Raw genomic sequence first — 24113 nt, 5'->3', positions numbered from 1 at the left:
GAAGGAGACACAGCAGTCGAGGCTTTAGGATTTCAGTGGGAGATTATTTCCTCCATGTCAAAACAATTCAACAACTACTACCCATATAGCTCGACACATGAAAAGACATGTCTGACTGTCTTTGATTATTTATTCAGTGGTATATTTCTGTCTCTCTGTTTTGCTGTCTAGATACATGTGATCTTCGACCCAGCTGGCTCCTATGCTGTTGACGGTCTGAAGCCTGACACCTCGTACCGCTTCTCTCTGGCAGCCCGATCAGAGATGGGTTTAGGCGTCTTCACCCAGCCCATCGAGGCTCGCACCGCCCAGTCCAGTAAGTCCGCCATTTCCCCCCTCTTGTCTTTTCTACTTGTTGTCCACTAACCAGCTATTTTGTTGTGCAACCGTCCCCCAAAAACCAGCTGAAGAAGGTTTAGGTTTAGGCAGGACCATTATGGATAGCTTAAATAAGACAGAGTTGGCTATTTGAATGTCAAGTCCATTTCAGCAGCACATAAAGTGCTGACAGTGCAGCCATCCCGGTCAGCCTCACGCTTCCACCACCTCCCCTCTGTCACCAACACTAACCCTCCTGTCCGTCTATCTGAGGGCAGGCCCTGTGTTCAGTGTCAAAGGTAGGTTCAATGTGTCCTGTTCCCACATTCCTGAGCTGTGCTGTGTTTTTTTCCTCATATCATTATGTGCTTTTACAGTGCCAGCACTCAAAATGTCACTCTCTGCCAGACGACTGCTGTTATTATTGCTACGGTGGCACCATCGTTGTACTTTACCTCCCGGGAGGTTTATACAGTATATTCGTGCCATGCATTTGGCCTGTACAGAACTACCTTTTGTTTAAAACAAAATCTTCTCAAGAATAAAATGTACTTTGCTTATATATATATATATATATATATATAATTAATACAAATAAAAGTGTAACCTTTAACTGACACAATCTGCTAGAGAGAGAAGACGTATCACCAGGTTTAGTTTATTATAAACACTGGTTTGCAGAGAGAAATGAACCCGAGCACAGAGACATTTAATTTCAGCCTGCTGTCAAGTTACTCATGGAATTAACGTTAATTAGTAACAGCTGATTTGAGTGCACTTCAACTGATTTGCACCTTCAAACACTCTAATTTTCACTCCCATATGCTGCAAAATGCTGTATTGAAGAGTGCTGCAACACGTCCAGGCTGTTTTTTCTATTACTTCGCAATGAGCTGGAAAATAATACAAAAATACTGCACAATATATGGATATCTCTTTTTGAAATCTTTCCGCATTCGGACAGACATATTATTGAAGAGTTATTGCCTCTGACAACCACAGAGTTATATAACTGTCAATTAAAATCCAGGTGGGGATGAGTCCATATCCTTGGGCCTCTTGACAGCAGCATTCACAAGGACACCGAATTTGGAAAACATTATTTGGATGTCATGCGGCTGGAGGATGGTGTGCCTGATATGAGCTGCAGACTTAGGAAGAATCTGAGGCAAATAGGCAGTGGCAAAGTGTGACATTTTCCAGTGCTGCATTTAATTGGTTAGAATACATTTGTTTTAAGATTCAGAGCAATGAACATAACTCAACTGAACATATATGATGAAACATGATGCTGCTTCGCCTGAAATGAAACAGGACATTATAAAACTAACAGAGATAACTTATATTGATAACAATACAGCGGTTCTGTATTTGTGTTATATATTGGGCTATATCATGTGGATGAAGCGGGGGCAGATAGAAGTATTTCATCTTCTTCATCGTCCTTCTTTGTCTTGCTCATTTCTGCCTTAGAGGCAGTCCTCCCTCTTCCTATTTGACTTTGATGTAGTAGATAAGATTCAGTCACCTTTGGTACAACATGGTGTTGTCTTGTCTTTGTAGTTTCCTGCCCAATCCCAGGACCAGGGTCTACCTGAGGAGACTCGAGGGGAATTTCATGTTCTGCCAATAGCTTATTTGATTCATATGTTGGGATAACTGTTCATTGCTCTGCTTATTACAAAATACATTTCATAGGCATGCTTCTAAGATCACCTTAGTATAAATGTTCCTTTTCCTGTTTCATTTTATTCTCCTGAAGTTTAATCTTTTTACAAGTTGAGTTAGATGCATGAAATGCACGCTGTTGTGTTTGTTTACAGTGTTATTATTTCGTATATTTTTAAATTGTTAGTTTTCTGTCTTTCCCTCTGGACTTGAGAGCTTACAAATATACTAACTGCTGCTGAAATAATAATATGGCATATTGATATTACATCTAGACATTCAATTCAAAGATTTGATGGCCTGCTGGACTGTCACTTAAGACCTAAGTCATACAACTGCAACATTGCTGGTTTGTTTATAGTCATTCAAATCAAAGCATGTTGTTGTAGTAAATCTTAACTTTTAGGAATATGTCCCATCTTTTAATCATAGCAATATTGTTTTTCATCAACCAAATGTTGACAATAGTTGAAATGCTGATGGCTGTTATTGATTATAAAATGATAGCTTTGTGTCAGCAGCATAACTGGTCAGGGTCGTACAAACACAGTTACTAGTTACAGTTAGTATGAAGCACAGAGCTCCAGCATTGATGTGTGAACACCATTCAACACTGTCAAGCACTTGTTCACGCACTGACACATCTATGGCCACTTTATGGCTGCCTCTACATACTGCGAAAGGCAGCACGACAGTTAGGGATAAATGACATCTTTATAAAACCATAGCCTTGTAAAGATTTCACACATTTTTGTTCGGAACAGCCCGCCCTGTAGTTTCATGGCCTCCCACATAAATATAGTGCCAAACTCATCTTTAGCAGTAGCCTGGTAATGTGTTTTTGCAGCCAATCTCTCAGTCCGGAGGCACCATCCTGTTTAGTATGAAAGCTTTTTGTACTCAGTATAACAATTAAATGTTATATTCAAACCTACAGTATGAGTGCAAAATATGTGATTCTCACTAGCTTAGAAAGGGACTCAAAAATCTTTTGTTACAAGATCGATAATGTCTTCAAAACATAGAATATGTTGGCTGGACCATTTCATGTACTTCAGAAAGAATGAATATCTGTTTTGTGTCATATACTGTAGGGGCAACAGATAGGCATACACTAAGGGTCATACAGATCCATTACATTTTCATTTAAAAGACTCAGACCACCTACGACACTTTTTATTTCCAAGGTTAATGTGTTATGCCTTAGTGCAATAGAAAATATTATACAGTTTGAGTCTTCATGTTTAGATTTATTTTGCATTCACACTGAAGGTGGTGAAACTCAAAAATACTACATTATAATTGTCATATTGGCAGTTCAAAAAGCTTCCACAGTTTTGTGTTTTGTTTGCCTGTGTTTTAGTTTTTTTTCGTTTGCTTGATCCGTTCCCCCGTCCATGTTATTGTGCTCCCCTCCCCCAACAGCCCCATCCGCCCCCCCTCAGGATGTACACCTGGTCAGCCTGAGCTCCACCAGCCTCAAGGTGAGTTGGGTGGCCCCGCCCGCCGCTAGCCGCCACGGCGCCATTGTGCGATACACAGTCAGCTACCAGGCCATGGCGGGGGAGGACACGGAGCGGCATGAGGTGCCAGACATCGGAGCAGACGCCTCTAGCCTATTGCTGGAAGGCCTGGAGAAGTGGACTGAGTATCAGGTGTGGGTGAGGGCTCACACTGACGTGGGCCCGGGCCCCGAGAGTGCCCCAGTGAGGATGAAAACCAGAGAGGATGGTAGGTGGAGACTCCATGAAGCAGAGCGCTCTGAGACTCTTTCTGCTTGGGGCTGCCAGTCATTTTCTTCCCTAACTCTTTTTAACTTCTACTGCAAATTTCTGTGTGGCCTGATGGTCATTTCTGAGTCAATGATGGTGGTAGCAGAGAGGATCGCCTTCTCTTTTTGTCCTCTTCTTTCCAGCTCGCTTTCTGTAGCTTTACCACTTTACATCTTTGGCAGGTGAAGGCTCATCGCCCCAGGCCAGAGCTCTGCACCACTCTCCTCTGCTCTCCCTGTTTGAATGCTTCTCTTGAGTTCTTTCTTCTGTTTTGAGGAATAGAAGTGGAGCAGATCCCCCCCACTCCGTTCTATCGCTCTTGCCTCTTTTTCCTCACTCTTTCCTCGTTTTGTTGATAGAGAGCGGCTGTTCCTATGAGAGACTTGTCTATAATTAATGTGTTTGAAGTTTGCTGCAACACAGCTAATTTCATACTGAAATCAAGGACATTACAGACATCGCTAGACCACATGGTGTCCCGCATAGGGTGCTTTGGGGACACAGTAGACATACACTGAACAAAAATATAAATGCAACACTTTTGTTTTTGCTCCCATTTTTCATGAGATGAACTCAAAGATCTAAAACATTTTCTATAAACACACAATAACCATTTCTCTCAAATATTGTTCACAAATCTGAAAAAATCTGTGATAGTGAGCACTTCTCCTTTGCCGAGATAATCCCTCCCACCTCACAGGTATGGCATATCAAGATGCTGATTTTACAGCATGATTATTGCACAGGTGTGCCTTAGGCTGGCCACAATAAAAGGCCACTCTGAAACGTGCAGTTATGCTTTATTGGGGGGGGTCCGAAAACCAGTCGGTATCTGGTGTGACCACCATTTGCCTCACGCAGTGCAACACATCTCCTTCGCATAGAGTTGATCAGGTTGTTGATTGTGGCCTGTGGAATGTTGGTCCACTCCTCTTCAATGGCTGTGCCAAGTTGCTGGATATTGGCAGGAACTGGAACACGCTGTCGTATACGCCGATCCAGAGCATCCCAAACATGCTCAATGGGTGACATGTCCGGTGAGTATGCTGGCCATGCAAGAACTGGATGTTCAGCCTCCAGGAATTGTGTACAGATCCTTGCAACATGGGGCCGTGCATTATCATGCTGCAACATGAGGTGATGGTCGTGGATGAATGGCACAACAATGGGCCTCAGGATCTCGTCACGGTATCTCTGTGCATTCACAATGCCATCAATAAAATGCACCTGTGTTCGTCGTCCATTACATACGCCTGCCCATACCATAACCCCACCACTACCATGGGCCACTCGATTCACAACATTGACATCAGAAAACCGCTCACCCACACGACGCCACACACGCTGTCTGCCATCTGCCCTGAACAGTGAAAACCGGGATTCATCCGTGAAGAGAACACCTCTCCAACGTGCCAGACGCCATCGAATGTGAGCATTTGCCCACTCAAGTCGGTGACGACGACGAACCGGAGTCAGGTCGAGACCCCGATGAGGACGACGAGCATGCAGATGAGCTTCCCTGAGACGGTTTCTGACAGTTTGTGCAGAAATTATTTGGTTATGCAAACCGATTGTTGCAGCAGCTGTCCGAGTGGCTGGTCTCAGACGATCTTGGAGGTGAACATGCTGGATGTGGAGGTCCTGGGCTGGTGTGGTTACACGTGGTCTGCGGTTGTGAGGCCGGTTGGATGTACTGCCAAATTCTCTGAAACGCCTTTGGAGACGGCTTATGGTAGAGAAATGAACATTCAATTCACGGGCAACAGCTCTGGTGGACATTCCTGCTGTCAGCATGCCAATTGCACGCTTCCTCAAAACTTGCGACATCTGTGGCATTGTGCTGTGTGATAAAACTGAACGTTTCAGAGTGGCCTTTTATTGTGGCCAGCCTGTGCAATAATCATGCTGTCTAATCAGCATCTTGATATGCCACACCTGTGAGGTGGGATGGATTATCTCGGCAAAGGAGAAGTGCTCACTATCACAGACTTTTTCAGATTTGTGAACAATATTTGAGAGAAATGGTTATTTTGTGTATATAGAAAATGTTTTAGATCTTTGAGTTCATCTCATGAAAAATGGGAGCAGTGTAGAATAACTGAGTAGAGATGATTTTGATTAATGGCCGAATCTCGTATCACTTCCTTTTGCAGAGCACCAAAGACTATAAAAAATACTCAGGAGTGATTATTTTTGTTTTTGGCGCCTCATCGCAATAACAGGGAAGTGAGGAAAATAACTAACTCAGCACATTTTCTGAGTCTCTCTGACTGTCTGTCTCTCTCTTTCGGTCTGCATTCTGCTTTCTCTCCCTCACTTGCCCATCTGTTTTTTTCTGGTTTCCAGTGCCGGGAGCACCCCCCAGGAGGCTGGAGGTTGAGGCCATTAACTCCACAGCAATCCGGGTAACCTGGAAGCCGCCCCTGCAGGGGAAGCAGCACGGCCAAATCCGAGGCTACCAAGTAATCTTCTCTCGGCTGGAGAACGGTGAACCTCGTGGCCAGCCTAACATCATGGACGTGGCTCTGCCAGAGGCACAGGTACTGGATGATGTCTTATTCTTTTCCAGTCTCTCTTTCTCTTTCGATATCTGTCTTATGTTCATTTCCCATTATTTTCATTCTCCACCGCTCCCGTATTCCCTTCCATTCTGTGAGTTCACACTTCATTTCCCCCGTAACGGGTGACACACATGGACATTTCATTCAGTTGACTGCTGTACCCCCGCCCCCCTTTTTATTTTTTCATCTTTCTCCATATGTGACATTTGACTCTAAATTGGTACCCTGCTCCCACAGCTTTGGATTAGCTGTCGTAACAAGATCCATTCTAATCATACAGTAATAGCTATTAAATATTTGATATGTGTTACATCGGGATGGGGCTTAGTGGAATCAATGCACCTCTTTTTGCGGGCTTTAGCAGTAATACATATGCACTGCCTTGTTACCATGTTTATAAATTAGAGTTATTTTCCCGACGCCGCCCTCTACACATTAATGCAAGCTGCTCCGAATCGCCCAAAGCTATGTGACACCATGAGATGGATGAGAGATTGTAATCCTTAAGAGGGATTCAGAGATTCATGAATATTTTAAAAACCAAAAACCCCACTCTCACTCTTTCCCTCTCTCCGGGAGAGGAGAGACCAGCTTAAGAGCCTCCTTCGGATTGTTTGCCGGGAGTAACATTTGCGCGAACACGCATTCACTCACACCCCCGATGGCCTCACAGAAAAACATCTAATTTGAACAAGTAAGCGCTCCCTGGCCGCAGGAACACCACAGAAAATCTGAACAGCCTTGCATGTCTCTCTGAGCAGTGTTTGGTGATAAATGCTTTGCGGCAGCATTTAGGGAGACCAACAGGTTGCTGGTTCATTCCCAGGCAGTGCACACTACTGTGCCCTTGAGTGGAGCTATTAACCCTCATTTGCTTTGTCAAACACCCCGCTGTCTTAAGTCTTATCGTTGCAGAGGAGGAAGCACTGTCAAAGTCACCTTGGAACGATGCATCAGATGTGATACCCCCAAGTGACGCTAAGCAGACTTTGCAGATCCCAGTTGTGTAGCTGGGAATTCAGTGATAAATACATAATGACTAAATAATATCTCACATGGGAATTTAAAGTAAAGAAATGACTGCAATTTTGGCAAGATTTCACTTGGATAACTGAGAACTGCGTAGGTGAAGCTCTGGTTGATGTTACCTGTCGCTGTCTTCATACCTGGCCCTTTGTTTTGCAGCAGTATTTTTCTGGCAGCTGCTGCTGACAGTTCTTTGTTGCCTGACTGTGTACCAGAGGGCCTGACAGCCAGGACAGCATCATTGTTCTGAAGAAAAAGTCAAAAACATGGGGGCTGCTTGTCTTCCTAGAAGCGCTTTTGGACATGTTTAGTGTGACTTTGTTTTGCGTTAAAACTGAACTTAACTGAACATGACCCTACCTGTTGTGAAAACAATATGTCTCTTTCCTGCCAGGTTCAAACAATAAACAATAAGACACACTCCAACGTGGCACTCAGGGAAGCTCTCATGATCCAGTTTGAAGTCCAGGACACTTCACAAACTCACAGTTCCCCCCCTGGCAAAAACAGGATTTTTTTCCCACCCTCCTCCTTTGTTATTCCTTTTCTCCTTATCTCTAACTCCCCTCCCTTTCTCTCCTGTCCCCCTTTTGAACCCGTCCTGCCTGTGAGGCCCGTTGAATAATTACCAGAGGCTTGCGTGCAGGTTGGTTACCCTTGATTGAGTCATCTCAACAGATTGTTTTCTATGAGACAACGCTGAGTAGCCAACCTGCATGGACCTGCCCAGACGTCACTACAGACCGCACAGTCCGCTGACGCTCCCTTGGCCACGTTCACCCAACTGGATTTAGAACAATCCCTTTTTCTCTCACATGTCTTTCCTTTCCCGTACCCTAACAACAAGTGGGAAAAACGACCGGTTAGCATGAACAGACATGCTCACCGTTAGATCAACATTGGCAAGTAAGTTCATGACTCATACCAGTCTCATGCAAACGGCACAAATGCACACCTGTAATTGATGATGAATAACAGGAAGAAAACAATTGACTTCTATCCTGCCACATCCCACGTGTTGTGAAATCAGTTCCATATCCACCCTTTTCACCTGCAATGAATGCTAAGTAAGCCTGCCAGGGGGGGGAAGAAAGAACTGATTTTCCAGGGCTTTCACAACATAACACAACCTCACCTTAGGGTTCAATAATAAATCTGAGCAGACGGATTGGATTGCAGATTCTGTCAAAATGGCTATCACCTCTCCCCTTGTCTTTGTGTCTCTGTTTCGAGCTCATTCTCTCCTCTTCACCCCCTCTCAGGGTTAGCTGAACGCTATGAGTAGAGCTTGTCTGTGCGTGGGTGTTTTAAGCGCCTCTTTTCCTTTCAAGCAGGAGCCCACACAGCGCCCTCATTTCCCTGCTAAATTTAAACCAGAGGCCATGTTAACATTATGATGTTATCGACCTCTTTCTAACCATGCTTCTATTGGGAAAGTGGCCTGAACCTGAGTGGGCAGCTCCACACCACATAGCCTGCTCCATCACTATGCATTCATAGCAACCACCAGGCTCATGTGTTTCATATAGCCGTCTGTATAAGTTGTCCTAAAACGGCGTGATTGAGTTGGAAGCCGTTAACCCAACCGCCTTTCTATACATTTTGCACAAGTTTGCCTTTATCTAGCAATACTTTTCCAGGTTCATTTAGTTTGACCACTCATGCGTTTTTGAAGTGTGTGTGTGTTTGTGTGTGTAGGAGCGAGCGAGCAAGGCAATGCCTCACTGCGTCTGCGGCCTTCAATGCCTCAGATTGAAGTTGAATGTGAATCGGGGGGGGAAAAAGAGAAAAGAAGCACCTCAGCCTGTTTCACTCCATCAATCATGACAGCTCCTTCTCTTCCACATCACTCGCTCCCATTTTTATAGCCACACATCTCAGCCCATGTCATCACATTTGCATTCACCCGCCTGCAAATTATACCGCTCCGTTTCCACAAACGACGCTTATCAGCAATGATGTGTTTTCAGCTTGCGTTGGGATTCAAAATATAAATGGGGGATAATTTATAATTCTCCAATGGATCCAAGCAGAAAGCAAAAGCAGTTGCGATAGAAAGGGATTAGCCCAAGATGAGATAGGAACTCTTGCGAACCTTAATGTGTTCGCTGCTCTGTTGACATACTGAGTGGAGTCGACGGTAAACAAATTAAGCCATTAGGCAAGTAGCAAACTGTTATTCATGGAGTTAAATAGCAGCTGTTCTTAAATGCTACTCTTTAGTGCTCCACTACATCAGGGGAGCATGAAGCAGCAGTTTCTGATGCAAGAGTCTCAACCAGTCGCAACTGGGACCAGACAAAGGCGTAGCTTATGCTTCAGTTAGCTGGTTCTTGATAAAGAGCCTTCCACATTGGAGGAGGGCGGAGAAGTTTGGTCTTTTGTCTTTTCATATGCCAACAGTCAATGGAGGATGATAAACACGTCCCTCTAGTGCACAATGAATCAGCAGTGTGTGAGGCTCACTCCCTCTCTAAAAGTCTGGAGAGCAAAAAGGGAAAGATGGGCAGCAGGCACCACTGCTGAATAATGTCTGGAAAGGCATGTGTGGACTGTCTGAACTTCATGTTGTTCTTCTTAAAGTTCAACTAAAATAAAATAAGACAGCATTTCTTGATTACGTCTAATGATATCTTCATGGTATCTAAAGTGTTGTTATAATTGCTAAATTTTTAAGACACGCATCTGCCTCAAAGTCTGAACAATATCTGATTGTACTTACTTGTTATTAAGGGCCTCCCAGTTTCTCTTCTTTTCAAACACTTTAGCTGCAGAAAAAGTCAACTTAGAAGAAGACTTTGCAAAGAAAATGTCTCAAAATAAATAATCAGAACATTTGTATTTTATGCAACAGCTGCATGATTTTACTCTCATGGTCAAAAATGGTCTAATTCTAAATGTTTGGATAACCGACTCAATTTCATGAGCATTGCTTTTTTGTTACTTTTGAACTTTTCAGGTAACACCATCTTTAAAGTGGTGGTCTTACACTATTGCTTGATTAGGAACTTGTTCATAAAGACCTCGATTAAATCAAGCAGTTGATTAGTAGAAAAAATCACAAGTGTTACGGCCCGTCCACACAGCGGCGTGCGTTGAAGCTTCCAACGCTTCTGCCCATTCACTTTGAATGGGGTGACGTCACTTTTAGCCGAACTGCATCGTGGGAAGCGACGTGGAGCGTTGCTGGCGTGGCTCGCTGCAAAAGTTGAGCAATGTTCAACTTTTGACGCCTCGGCAGAAGCGTCAGCCAATTGAATCATATGCCAGTACAAGCTCTAGCCAATCAAACCGCTGCTTGTGTGTCAGGGGCGGGAGATTCATGTGATTGGTTGTTGGTCGAGTGTCAGACACGCCCGTCAGCAAGCGTCAACGCACGCCGCTGTGTGGACGGGCCGTTAGTCTTCTAATAATGTATTTAGTTGCGGACATCACTATTTTGCATTGTTGCCCACTTCACCAGCAGCTCATGTTGTAGTTGCGCACTAATGTCCGAATGTAATTGCCTGCCGACAGCACTCTAACCCATCGTCCTCCCTAGCCCCCTCCCTTCTATGTTCTCCATTTGGTCTTACATCAGTGTCATCTCTCCTGCCCCTTGTCAGCCGGCCACCCATCAGTGAACTCCTCTACAGCAGCTCAACTGTGGAGCGGGTTTCTAGTAAACACCAGCAGTTGCGTTCTGCATCGACGGGGTTTGATGTCACAGGGCTAGCATAGCAGCGCTAGTAATAGGATTTCACGCTCGGCACCGACGGAGCCCCGCGGCACGAAATGGGCTTTCACTTCCCCCGGGAATCACTTGGCCAAGTGCAGAGAGCACGGAGAACATTTTGAAAACATATTGAAATATAATGAATAAAAGGTCCTTCCTCCATTTCTGGAAAGAGGAACTGCTTCAGAGACAACAAAGAGATCATTATCATACTGAATGGAGGTGTGATTGAGGGAGAGAGATTTTTTTATTACAGGTTAATGAGAAACAAGGCAGTGCATCATAAACAACAATGAGTTTAAGAGCCATTGCTCAACTTAGCCACACAATTTAGTTTTTACCACTTACCTTTTTACTCCTTCACTTCCATCCCTGCTGTGTGTGTTTTAGTTACTGCATGACTCTGTTTACACCTACATTCATCTATCTTTAAGCGAAAAAAAGACAAGTGCTTTTTTTCCCGTTGTGTTGTCTATGACTCATTTCTCTCCCCATCCTGTGTCCTGTGTCTTCTCTCCCATCAGTGGAATATTGAGGAGTCCACCGAGCATGTGAGTAACCCTCATGTGTGCTGCTGGGTTGTCATGCAGGGCAGGCTCTTCTCCCCTCTGCAATTTGGGGGTGCTGTGTGTGCTTGTGTATTTGGATTATCAATTGTGTGTGTTTTTATTTTTTTATAAACCATGCTTGCAATCCACTCGGTGTGAATACTCATGTTGGATCATAACCACAGCAAGACATTTGTGTCCTGATGATTCCTGGTGTGTGTGTGTGTGTGTGTGTGTGTGTGTGTGTGTGTGTGTGTGTGTGTGTGTGTGTGTGTGTGTGTGTGTGTGTGTGTGTGTGGGTGTGGGTGTGGGTGTGGGTGTGTGTGTGTGTGTGTGGGTGTGGGTGTGTGTAATATTCTCTACAACCAAAAGCTTGAGGATTATTTCCACTGATGATTCAGTACAAATACAATATTTTAACATTTTACCACAAGACAAACTCCTAACAACAGCTGGGCATTCAATCGGATCTGAGCCACTTACTGCTGTGCTTTTCCCCGTCATTGAGCGTACAGTGCAGTCAAAGGCTGTGTGTCAGTATTCCAGTGTGATGCTGACATTAATCAGGCTCGCCTAACCTGCCATCTCCCCCACTGTTCCAGATGACATGTCTATCTGAGGGGAGGAGCTGTGTGTTTTTATCAGCTCCACACATCTCCAGGATTGCTACCAGCCTTTCATGTTCTTTTCATTTGCCTGGGTGGCAGCTCACTGTTCCACGGCTGTCACTGAGCCCTTTGTTATGGCTTATGCAAGACGTCATATTGCAGTAGCATAAATACAGAGCCACTTACTGTTGGGAGTCAGGTCTTCAAAAGAAACCTGCCAGAATAACAAAAACTGCTGTCAGCACTTTAACAAGGGCACGTTGTTTAAATAATGTTAATTGCATTTGTTTGTTAGCTAAAGCAATGTTGGGCCTTTTCTGTTTCTCAAAATAAGAAACCTGGTTATTCAATCCATTTTAGTGACTTGTTTATATATCAACACTAGATGTTTATTTATTTCTTTACAAAAGAGCAGGTGAGATGTTTACATATCATTTTATTTGCCAGTTAAGGAGAAATCTGTTTTCACATCACACATGACCAGATTCCTCCAGCTACACCCACATGCCGGCATGAGTCAGGATCGCCTACTTTCCCTCTCCGCTTAATGTGTTGATTAACACCTGACAGATAGAGCTAGACGCTGTCAGAGGAAGACATCTGTTCACACATCTTTATTATTTCTGTTTCCGCCATGTTGGGCGAAAGCAGTCGGTGTGCCAGGTAACTAATGTAGTGTGAGTCACAGACAGATGTCAACAACCAAAACATTAGCATTTCTTGTTGACCCATGGCATGTTCACAGGCAGTAGGAATTAAGGTTTGTTAATGCAAATGAGCGCAAATAGAACATACTGTAACTCAAATGTCAAGGGCTCTGTAGCAAAAAATAGTATGAAGCGAATATATATTTACTTGAAACAATGACACACATTTTCCCCTGACATTTTCTATCCTACTGAGGATAGTAGCGTAGAGAGGCTTGTAGAGAAGAATCCATTTCTATAACTAGTCGACTTTATAATCTCTGTAATGCCCTTTGGTGCTGCTCTAAGCATTAGCTTGGAAGGAAACTTTGAAGCCTAGCTTTTTCTATTTCTGCTGAGTTTCAACAGTGTTACTAGACCCGATTTGACCTTGCCAGAACAGGGGGGGAAAAGATCTCTGTGACTGCCACTGCTGAGACTGTTAAAACCATTTTGTATGATTAAAGTAATGAGACTCCCTCCATAAAGTTAGAATGGTTTTATGATACAGTAATTCAGCATTTTCTCCCCCGTCTCTCTTTAAGGTTAGTATGGGAGCACCAAATGTCCCTTTAAAAGAGAATGGCTGTTAAAAGCATTGTCAAACAGAGCTAGCTTATATAGACGAATACATGTTCTTCTATAGTTAGGAAATTAAAACTTCATTAGTTAGAAAAACAGCGTTAGAGCTCGGCTGGATATTATTCTAAGGGTGTGAGAAGTTTGCGAGGAGATCCGGCAGGAAGGCTTGTAGGCATTGTCGTGTTCGTCCTCTCTGTGGCCCCAGTCAGAAACCGACAACTCCAGCGTGTGTGCTCAAGCCCTAGGCGTTCATTTGTTCTTGGTATTGAGTGTGTGAGCTCATGTCTGCGTGCATCATTGTGTGTGTGTGTGTGTGAACATTCATGGTGTGTCTCTACCTGCATGCATACTTTGCTGTGTGTTTATATACAGTATTTATACATCGGTGAGTATGTGCATTCACCTATGTGTATTTATTTCTGTTTACTTATGGGCTTTGTTCAAGCTCAGTGTTTAATTCCAGCGTGTGGGTGTGTTTTTATTCAGGCTGATGCAGTCTGGTGAAGTGAGTGCCAGCACTGCAGCAGGTTACCAATAACAGTGTTATCTCAGTTGTTTGTTGTTTTTTCTGCTGTCTGTTTGTTGCTGTTGAGTTACTGATCTGTTCGACCACCTCAGTGTGTCTGTGTTTTTGAGGCTGCCCACCCCAACTTGCATGGAAATCCAGAGGATAGTAAATACCTAAAAACTAAACTTAGCTATTTAAACGAAAAAGAAAAAGTGCAACATCTGTTTGATGTTTTATTTTTAACATTAAGAGTTTTTTTTACAATATGTCCGACAGACAGAAGTGTACACTTTGTGGGCTTTTATAGTGTAGTGATGATCCTACGCTCCTCTGGGTATAATCCCATGCTTATCCATGCAGCAGCCCTGAACACTGATACACTGGTGATGTTCTGGTTCAATGGTTTGGTTGGTTGGTTAACGGGTTCAGTGTGTGCCTTAAAATTGGGCCAAAGAGTTTTTCTTGACGAAGAAAAGTTGGTCAAGAAAATCTCTGGTCCTGTTTGTGTGCCTTCAAAACCTTTCTCTGTTAAATGCTTTAGAAGTTTTGTTTCCTATTATAGGCAGATTGATAAAGAAACTACAAGTGGATGGAGAAGAGGGGTTTAATATTATTATGGTTTATTTTGGTGCTGTGTGTTTTGTGAGGGGATGGGAGCTTGTGTGAGAGGGTTTGTTTGCTTGTTTTTTGCCATTGAGGCGGTCCCGCTCAGACCCACTGATTCGTTTTGAACTCTGACCCTGTGATTTTTCCATTTCGCAGGAGGCCATCATAGCTGGACTGCACTCTGAAACCACCTACTCTGTCACTGTAGCAGCGTACACCACCAAGGGAGATGGAGCTCGTAGCAAAGCTAAAGTCATCACCACGACTGGAGCAGGTCAGAGTTGCTTTTATCTGGGTTATCATGTAAAACACAGGATAAGTGCTATCTGTTTACAGAATACTGTGGTGTTATCTTTAAGGCTTGAATCTGAAAACCTCTGTACTCTTGTAGTATGAGTGAAAGCCTGTATGACTGGATAGTCATGTTAGTTGTATTGAGATGCTACATGTATATTAGCTTCAAAGACTAGTTAGCACTAACTGTTGGTAAAGTGCCGTGTATGAGCGAAGCTTGTAACCTTCAAACCTTCATATCTAGTTTATTAGTGACTTATAATTTATTGATTTATTAGTGATTTAAAGTTTGTGGTTATTGAGGTGGGTAATCTTTTGATAAGCTGTCTCAAGCTAACTATCCATTGGCACTAGCCCTGTACTTTATTAGGCAAATATGAAAATTGAATATTTTTCTCAAGTAAATAAGCATATTTCTTAAAATGTGGAACTTTTTGAGAGTTATGAGAGAATCTTTAATTTAAAAAAAGGTTTTGCATATTTAGAAGAATTACATTACTCTTTTCTTTCACCTTCCTTCTTTTCTTCAGTGCCAGGCAAGCCCAACATGATGATCAGCACCACCAGTGGCACCACCAGTGGCAACACAGCGCTGATCCAGTGGCAGCCTCCTAAGGAAATGGTGGGCGAGCTGATGGGCTTCCAGCTGCAGTACAAGCGCACCGACGAGGAAACCTACACCTCCCGCGAGCTGAGAAAGACCGAGGAACATTACACCGTCACCGGGCTGCACAAAGGCGCCACATACGTCTTCCGCCTCAGCGCCCGTAACCGCGCAGGCATCGGCGAGGCCTACATGAAGGAGATCGGCACCGCTGAAGACGTGCCCTCAGGCTTCCCGTTCAACCTCCAGGTGACAGGACTGACCCAGTCCTCCACACAGCTGACCTGGGAGCCGCCGCTGGTGGCCGAGAGGAACGGGAAGATTGTGTACTACCTGGTTGTGTACAGGGACATCAACAGCCAGCAGAACAGCACCAACCGCACCTCAGATACGCACATGACAATCCATGGCCTAAATCCTGACACCACCTACGATATTCGAGTGCAGGCCTTCACCAGTAAGGGCGGGGGACCGCTCAGCCCCAGCATCCAGAGCAGGACCATGTCCATTGGTAGGACACATGACTGACATTTATACACAAACATATCAGAGGTGTTTGATTTGAAAACACAGAATCAGGGTTTATTAAATGCGCTTACACATGTACATCTACACACGCAGCCTTATCTACAACATATACATGAACACTATATGACCTGCTTATGTTTTTGAACACTATAGCCATCTCTTTTTTTATCTCTATCAGTGCCATGTCTTTCTCATCTAGCACTCAGTAAAGTACAGCACTGTGTTAATTGATTTATAGAGCACTAATCTCATTATGCATCCCCGCCCTCCCTCCCATTAGACACAAATCTGAAGCATACCCAGCATGCACCTTCTCGTGCATTTTCTAATCTTATTTAAATGTAAGATTTCTTATGTATAACCAGTTGTGCACAATGCCTATTTTAAGATACGTGTTGCCATCTTACTGCCATATTCATTTCTTGGTAATCACTGGGATCTCTGCCTGTTGTGTTTGTCTCGCTATGAACACGGTGTAATAAATGAAACATGCTTAGGGAGATGAAAGCTACTTTTATGTAATCTATAACATGGCGTGAATAATAATTTTGATGATCCTTACACCCCTGTGGCAAGTTTGGTTATAAGGTATCACCATGGAATATGTTCTCATTATCCAGTGAGAGGGTTACTTGCTGTACAGTAGTGTGATAAATGACATAACATTTTGAGTTGACTTAATGTTGGACTTGCGATATTAATTAAATCGTTTTCCCATCCTAGATTTTCCCACCATAAACTTTGGTGTCAAAGCTGTCATGAAAACATCTGTCCTCCTAACCTGGGATTTGCCAGCAAACTACAAATCCCAAGTGCCTTTCAAGGTGAGTACCAAGCTTTCAGCAATGCTAAAACAAATCCCCACATGTATCCAGGGATTGATACAAAAACAACATTACACCATGAACATCATTTGCATAGACACAAACTTTATCATAATAAACTTTTTTTATGGTTTCATAAACTAAAATACTATATTTTAAAACCTCAATTTTACAACCACCAAAATATAAAACAACAACGGAAATGTGTTTTCTTTTTTTAATAAAAAGTCATTATTACTTCAACATAATGTGCAACATGTTCTGTATAACTTTTTGTTACATTGCAATTGTACAGTAGGCTATCAGCTCTTAACACTTTCATTAAGGTGTGATGCAATGACTTTCCTGCACTGAAATATCTGAAAAAACTGATTCCTGTTCATTTATGAGGTGTAATCATCTGTCAAAATTATATTACATCAATTCCCACCCCACGGTAATGGAGCAAAGACAATTTGAAGTGTAAAAAAATCTGCCATGCACCAATGGGCAAGTGTGACACTGAAGTACATGGGATGAGGTGTCAGATGAGATGAGCACCTCCCTTAGGACTACTGTGTGTGTGTGTGTGTGTGTGTGTGTGTGTGTGTGTGTGTGTGTGTGTGTGTGTGTGTGTGTGTGTGTGTGTGTGTGTGTGTGTGTGTGTGTTGGAGGCAGTTAGAGGAGGCAGCATTGCATTTGTCTGAAGGATATGCATTTTGTGTCTAATTCCAAGTTTTCTCTGGTGTGCTCACAGATCCTGTACAACCAGCAGAGCGTGGAAGTGCAGGGAAACCTGAAGAGGAAGCTGATCTCGCAGCTGCAGCCAGACACAGACTACTCCTTTGTGCTGACAAGCAGGGGCAACATTGCTGGGGGTCTGCAGCAGCAGGTGTCCATCCGCACTGCCCCTGACCTGATCAAGACCAAGCCCAACCCACTTCAGGCTAAGGGTGGCAAGATGACCATCAACCTGCCAAAGGTCCAGACCACCACACGTGTCAGGTCAGTGTTTAGAAACATGTGAACAGAAAGACAGGCTGTGACACTGGACATAAATCAACTAATCACTGATTTTGGCCGGTAGACTGAATTTTTGGTAGACTTTTATTAATATAATGCAGAATGTAGCTGCATTTGTGTTATTGGCTGTTGCAGTGACCAAGCTTTCCATCACAGGCTACCTACAAATTTGAAATATTAAGAGTAGCCTTTTGTTACAGTGTGCAGGAAGCAGGACCCAAATGCAGATTTAAGTGACAAAATAATTCCTTTATTTCAAGGCTACAATATTCAGAGACAGAACAGAACACTCACCGCAGTTTACTCACAACACAAGATGAACCAACACTGAACACAGGAAGAGACAAGACTAAATACAGGAAGGGGTAATCACAAGACGAGACACAGCTGGGCAGGGGAGGAGAAACACAAGGGCCACAGGTGAAAACAATCAGACAACTAGACACACCAGGGAAACTAACGACAGGAAGAAAAACACAGGAAGAAGGACCAGACAATATACAAGGATGAAAATACCCATAACCAGACATACAAAACTACAACACAGACAGATCCTAACACCTTTATATGATTGTGAGTTATTATCGAAAGCATTATCGGGTTTCATTTGAATCCCCCATTTGATTTTCTTATTTTATCAGTAAAAAAATATGATAATATTCAAATAAGCAGCACTTTCACGTGAATTCTTGCAAATGTTCTTAAAAATAATCATCCAGCAGTTAAGTTACTGAATAACAAAACATTTTATTTTTTTAAATAAATAACTACATAAGGAGGCAGTAAATGAACTAAGATCTTTACCTGAAAACTCCATATGTTGGGCCCTTTTTGGCCCCGGGCCCCTAAATGGCCACTTGGTGTTTTGTGAGTTTATTAAATGGGAGCTAATTCAATTTCAACTCTGAATGACCTTTCCTCCGGCAACATCAGCGCAAGTGGCACACTTTTTAATCAATACTAAACCTGTTTTGAAACTGAAAGCGTCAACTTTTAATCTTATTCAACTTCATGACAGCGGCTGATGATAATCGTGATTTTTTTTTTTCAGGTTGAGCTGTATTATCTTTTGACTCAAATTGTTAAGAGCACAATTGTGCCTGACCCGGACGAGTAAAGCCTTTCCTTCAACCACACACTTACAGACACATCTGAGTAGCAGAGTGCACAGGGTTGATTGGTAACAAGATTACAGGGCTGTCAGGGCTGGGCAAGCTCCAGCTCAGATTGACAAGCAAAGAGCACACGTGATTGGGGGTGAATAATGGAGGTCTGGGTGTGCAGATGAGAAAGGGGTTGAGGAGTTCTTCATGTCTTTTCCTACTCCCAGACTTGACTGACTGTTGAATCACAGAGTCGAGGCCTGGAGAGAAGGGGAGAGAAGCAGCTGCTTTCACTGTCAGCAGCTTCTGATTTTACAAGTGGTTGAATGCCGCAGTGGGGGAAAAAACTTTGAGCTGAGAAGACAGACTGGGGGAGAACACGAGGGAGAGCCACCACATAAATACACGCAGACACAGATGTCTGTACATTGAGTACTCACAAGCATGTTCCTTTATCCATTACCTCACTCCTTACTTTGACCCTAAATGTCCTTCTGATGTCTCTCTTCCCTTCTATTTTTGGTGCTTATAATGACACGGTAAAATAACACACACGAGCGGTCACATAGCTGTTCCTATTAACCTAAGGGATCCTATGGGGATCTCTATTAGCTAAAGGCTCCTCTCCCTAGGATAGTGTTTGTTCCACTCTACATGGCAGATGTTCTTAGTGATTAGACATTAATTGGAGAATGCAGTGACAATCTGCCGGTGTTCGACCTTGGTCGGACCCACTTGTACCACTCGAATTTTTTTAATGCAGCCCAGCAAAGCGAAAGTACTTTGTCTTACTAAATGTTTTGATAGTGTTATTAATGCGCCTGGCACGCTTTGATCTCAGCGTGTATGTACTTCAGCCAGTCTGTCTTCACACAGGCTTTATTTTTCTTGGCAGGTGGTACTACATCGTGGTAATGCCTGTGTCCCCGTCAACGCCGCAGTGGAAGAATCCAGACGAGATGGACCTGGACGAGGTGAGTGCCAGCCGGTGGCTGATTGGCTAATGTGCCAGGTCAGAGGTCACCAATAGCTTCTCCTGTTCCAACTGGCTAGGAAGTCACTGGTTGTAGCTAATTAGCTCCACCCTCCTAGGCTCAGGCGGGGGGGTGGCAAGGCAGAGAGATTTGAGACAATGACTCACTCGGCGGGTGGGGAGTGTCCTGATTGGATGCCAGGTCTGCAGACAATACCCATCTGCTGAATACAAGAGCATGAAATAAGTCTATAACTAAATGTTTCTAAACAGTAATAACAAATGACTGCTCTGGTTCCATATTTTCTTTATAGTCTTTATATTCAGGGAATAACAGCTAAAACAAAGTCTTACATAAGGTATTCAGATGAGGATAAAGATTTATGACTGCTTTATTATTGTTTAATTTATTATTCTTTATCATGAATAAAGGTCTTCCTCGTCCACAGGAGAATTCAAGCTAAATGACATCCCTAAATGTGAATAGCATCATTTTTAAGTAAACTGTGAGGATCGTTGGTTTGGATCGCTACTGTTCAAGCAGCGCCAGAAGAAGTCCCTGAAGAAAATAGCAGAAGAGACCAAGAGACTCCCTAAGTCATTAAACATTGAGCAGTCCATTGTCTCCTCCTTCCGACATAATGATTTAATAAAGCTACATCTGGCGCAGCACATGAGACATCACTGACAGAAAACAAATGCTGCTGGAAACACAATGCTGCAGTGCTGTATGCCCCTGCTCATTTATTAAGCAGGCTGGCAGTCATGCTGACATTGTCTGCTGGAGCAAGTGCTAATTGCTCACTTCGTAACTTGGCTGCATTGTTAGAGAAGTTATAGCACAGAGCAAAGGGCACTTTAGCTGTGTGGATTCATTATATTTTATTAGGATGCATAGTAAATACCAGACCTGACTGCAAAAGTGTTTTCTTTTTTCCAAGACTTTAGAGAAATTGAGAGAAGTTAAAGGTGGGGTAGGTAAGTTTGAGAAACCGGCTCGAGATACACTTTTTGTTATATTCCATGGAATGCTCTTAACATCCCGATAACAAAGAATATCTGAAGTGCTTTGACACAAAATCCATTAAAAAATGTCATCTGTGGAAGCCGTGGAGCTGTAAAAAGCACGACCAATCATCTGAGTCGGCCCGGCTAAAATAACTGGATGGCCTACCTGCCTGTCAGCCTTCCATCTGTGCACAAACTTATCTCGTGCCCTCATTGGTCATGTGCGCGTTCGTGTGTGTTGGAGGAGGGGCTCTGTAAGGAAGTGGCAGATTTTTTCCGGTTGTGTATTTTCAAATTCTAACGCACTCGAGCTGGTTTCTCCAAAATTACCTACCCCACCTTTAATGAATACACATACATACATTAGACAGGATTTTTTTTAACACACCGTCCACAAAGCCTTTATTTCCCAGTTTCCCATTTATGGTTGACCCTACATTATGATGCAGTATATTAAGTCATTAACAAATACAACCTTAACCTTTGCTCTCTGTGTTTTCTTCACAGCTGCTTAAGTCCAGTGAAGGCCCTGCACTGAGGCGCCGACGTCACCTGGACTCCTCCAAGCCTTACATCGCTGCCAAGTTTGCCTCCCTGCCAACCAGCTTCATCGTGGGGGATGAGAAGATGAACAACGGCTTCTACAACAAACCCCTGGCCGGAGCGCAGAAGTATCTCTTCTTTGTCCTGGCTGTGCTCCGAAACGAAGGGACGGACAGCACTTCTAATTATGTAAGACACACATATAAGTGATGAAAATGATCGTTATCTGACAGAACAGGCAATCCATCTCAACAGCATTACTCATAATACTTTCTTTCTGTGTAAAGGCCACTCCTGTATTTGTGAGATTGAAACTCAGTTATCTCTGCCCTGTTCTGTTCAACCCTTTTTCAGACAAACAATTCAAATGAGTAACTTTTCCTCAGCCTCTAACCAGGCTGCCCCTTAAACGTTTCCATAATGGCCAAAGTGTCAAGCCAAATTGTTGTTGTTTTACAACCACTTACCCTTTAATACCCCTCTAAAAGTCACTGCAGCTTGTCCTGATAACACCCTTATCAGTCGACAATGACATCAGAGAGCTCTGCCTTTTCGACATACAGCAGGGCCCTCGCTGATCTCTTTACAATGCTTATACAAGGCTCTTGGCTTTTTAAGTGGAGGCCCCATGCACTCGTCAAACAGCACTAACACGGAGGCCCAGCTCTCCATGGGATGGTCTGGAGTAAACTTCACTGCAGGAGAAACGAGAGTCTGCGATTGCTCTGGGCTCCTGCTCTACCCCGGACATGCATATTCAGCAGCTGGGCCCTGGGCAGCCACAGAGGGGGAGAGAGCAAGCGCTCCATGTCCGAAACCAAATCCCAGACTTTTCACCTTTTTCTCTTTCTTCTCTCTTCCCTCTCAGCTCTTTTTCTTCTGCACACTTCCCTGTGTTTCTCTCCTTCTCCCCATCTTTCCCCACCGTGAAGAGAGCAGAGGAGATTGATTATTGTGGCTGGAGTTAAGAGGGAGACAAGGGCCTAGTCACATGGCCTAGGGAGTCTGTAAAGCAGGCCTGATTCCCTTGAAATGCTGCTTTAAATGTCCCTAAAGCCTCCAACCCCCACAATAATCCCACACTCCTTCGCTCTGAGAGGGGAGGGAGGTGTGAAGGAGGCTATAGTGGGCAGCCATGATACACTTGACTTCAAAGAAGATGCTTAAACCCCATCGCTGCACAAACACTCTCACTGCACCTGCCAGACACACCAGGTTGGATCAGTGGCGCTCAACATTTGTCTTTTTCTGTGTACTCCCCCTCTTTAAACTGTGTAGCCCCCTCCCCGCTCCAAACATAAATCGCTTAGATTAATCAGGCTTCACTCACATTGTGAGTCAATCAGTGTGCTTACTTTCGCTTGAGTAACCTGGATATCGACGCCTTTCTGCAGTAATCTTTTTTCTTAAGATTCATGCAAATCAAACACCTGATTATAGCTTTAACTGGGGTAAAGGTTTATAGAAGGTCAGTTACCAGGGCAACACTGAAAGTTATTATTCACCCTGATGAATTCCAACAGTTTTATATCCAGGTTTTTAATATGTTCTCATGTGCATCCCCAAAGCCTTGAGACAGAGCAGGTGTCCCTCTGACAGGGATTAGAGAAGAGATTGTTACTCGTCGCAGTGCATCCTTGTACTCAAAATAATGATATCCACTGAGACTGAGATGAAAAGTCTGAGTAAATTGACATCCATAGCTGAACAGTAGACTTTTGTAACAAATCAGACACATGTGCACAGTAAAAGGAATAACTGACAGCTTATTTTCTTCTTTTTTTTAAACTCTCTTCAGGCTGCAGCATTATATTGTGTCAACATTTCCACACAAATATGCCATTATGGTTAAAAAATATAGCAGGGGATAGGAACAAAATTCAATAACGGCCTAGGTAATTTGGGATGAACATTAACAAGATAACTGCAGTGCATGTTGACACCTTTATTATCTCTTTTCTTCCATTACAATGTCTTGTGTGCATGAAAACGTTCTGAATCCTAAGGTGGTGAGTACAGGCAGGCTGTCATTGATCGCCGCACAAATCCCCCAACCGCCCTCTTTGGGAAACTCAGATACCACAGCAGTGTTTGTTTTTGTCACCCCCAACGCGCCACTTGCTAACGTTTATTACCAAACAAAAGCGGGTAGAGAAGGTAAAGCGTGCAGCGAGATCGAGCGGCAGGCAGAAGCTGCCTCGAGCAAGATCTTCACAAGACCCTGGAGAATAAGACAACTGCAGTAAATGACTTGTGTCTTTACTATACTTCCTCGCCACCACCAAACTCCCTCAGCGTAGATCAAACAGGACCGCCAGGGCTTAATAAGCTCGCATATATCAATGGACACGAGCAGCCAGCAGTGGTTTGAGGGAAGAAGAGAAGGAAGGAAGGCAAATGAGGATGAGAGAGAGAAGAAGGAAAAGAAAGTGCCTTCATGTCTTCCCAGCACCCAAGGCAGATAAACAAGCCGGGGGAAGTGTGAAATGGGATGATAGATGCTGGGTGTGTATAAACAGTATCATTTAATGCAAGAAGTGAGGGAGGGAGGGAGGTAGCATGAAATATTGTGTGATGTGAGAAAGAGGGGAGGGGTGGTTTTGGAGAGGAAAAGAGGAAAGCATAATTGTTGTCCC

General features: G+C 43.6%; 1 protein-coding gene across 28 annotated transcripts in view; it reads left to right on the top strand.

Annotated features, from left to right (window-relative positions):
* LOC117541926 (receptor-type tyrosine-protein phosphatase F) overlaps nt 1-24113 on the top strand; it is a 173924-nt gene that overhangs the window by 113732 nt on the left and 36079 nt on the right. For 15 of the 28 annotated variants that reach the window (XM_034209273.1, XM_034209459.1, XM_034209369.1 and 12 more), the window contains 10 exons: nt 172-316; nt 3412-3717; nt 6105-6298; nt 11585-11611; nt 14755-14872; nt 15423-16007; nt 16748-16848; nt 17585-17832; nt 19849-19927; nt 21442-21666. In XM_034209273.1, coding sequence (XP_034065164.1) covers nt 172-316; nt 3412-3717; nt 6105-6298; nt 11585-11611; nt 14755-14872; nt 15423-16007; nt 16748-16848; nt 17585-17832; nt 19849-19927; nt 21442-21666 — 2028 coding nt within the window. The remainder of the gene's footprint in view (nt 1-171; nt 317-3411; nt 3718-6104; nt 6299-11584; nt 11612-14754; nt 14873-15422; nt 16008-16747; nt 16849-17584; nt 17833-19848; nt 19928-21441; nt 21667-24113) is intronic. The other 13 variants (XM_034209494.1, XM_034209413.1, XM_034209476.1 and 10 more) reach the window with 3 other exon arrangements.

This window comes from Gymnodraco acuticeps, unplaced genomic scaffold, assembly GCF_902827175.1.
Source record: "Gymnodraco acuticeps unplaced genomic scaffold, fGymAcu1.1, whole genome shotgun sequence".
NCBI classification, from domain to species: Eukaryota; Metazoa; Chordata; class Actinopteri; order Perciformes; family Bathydraconidae; genus Gymnodraco; species Gymnodraco acuticeps.
The sequence above is the reverse complement of the archived record's forward strand: the minus strand, read 5'-3'. Positions and strand labels throughout refer to the sequence as shown.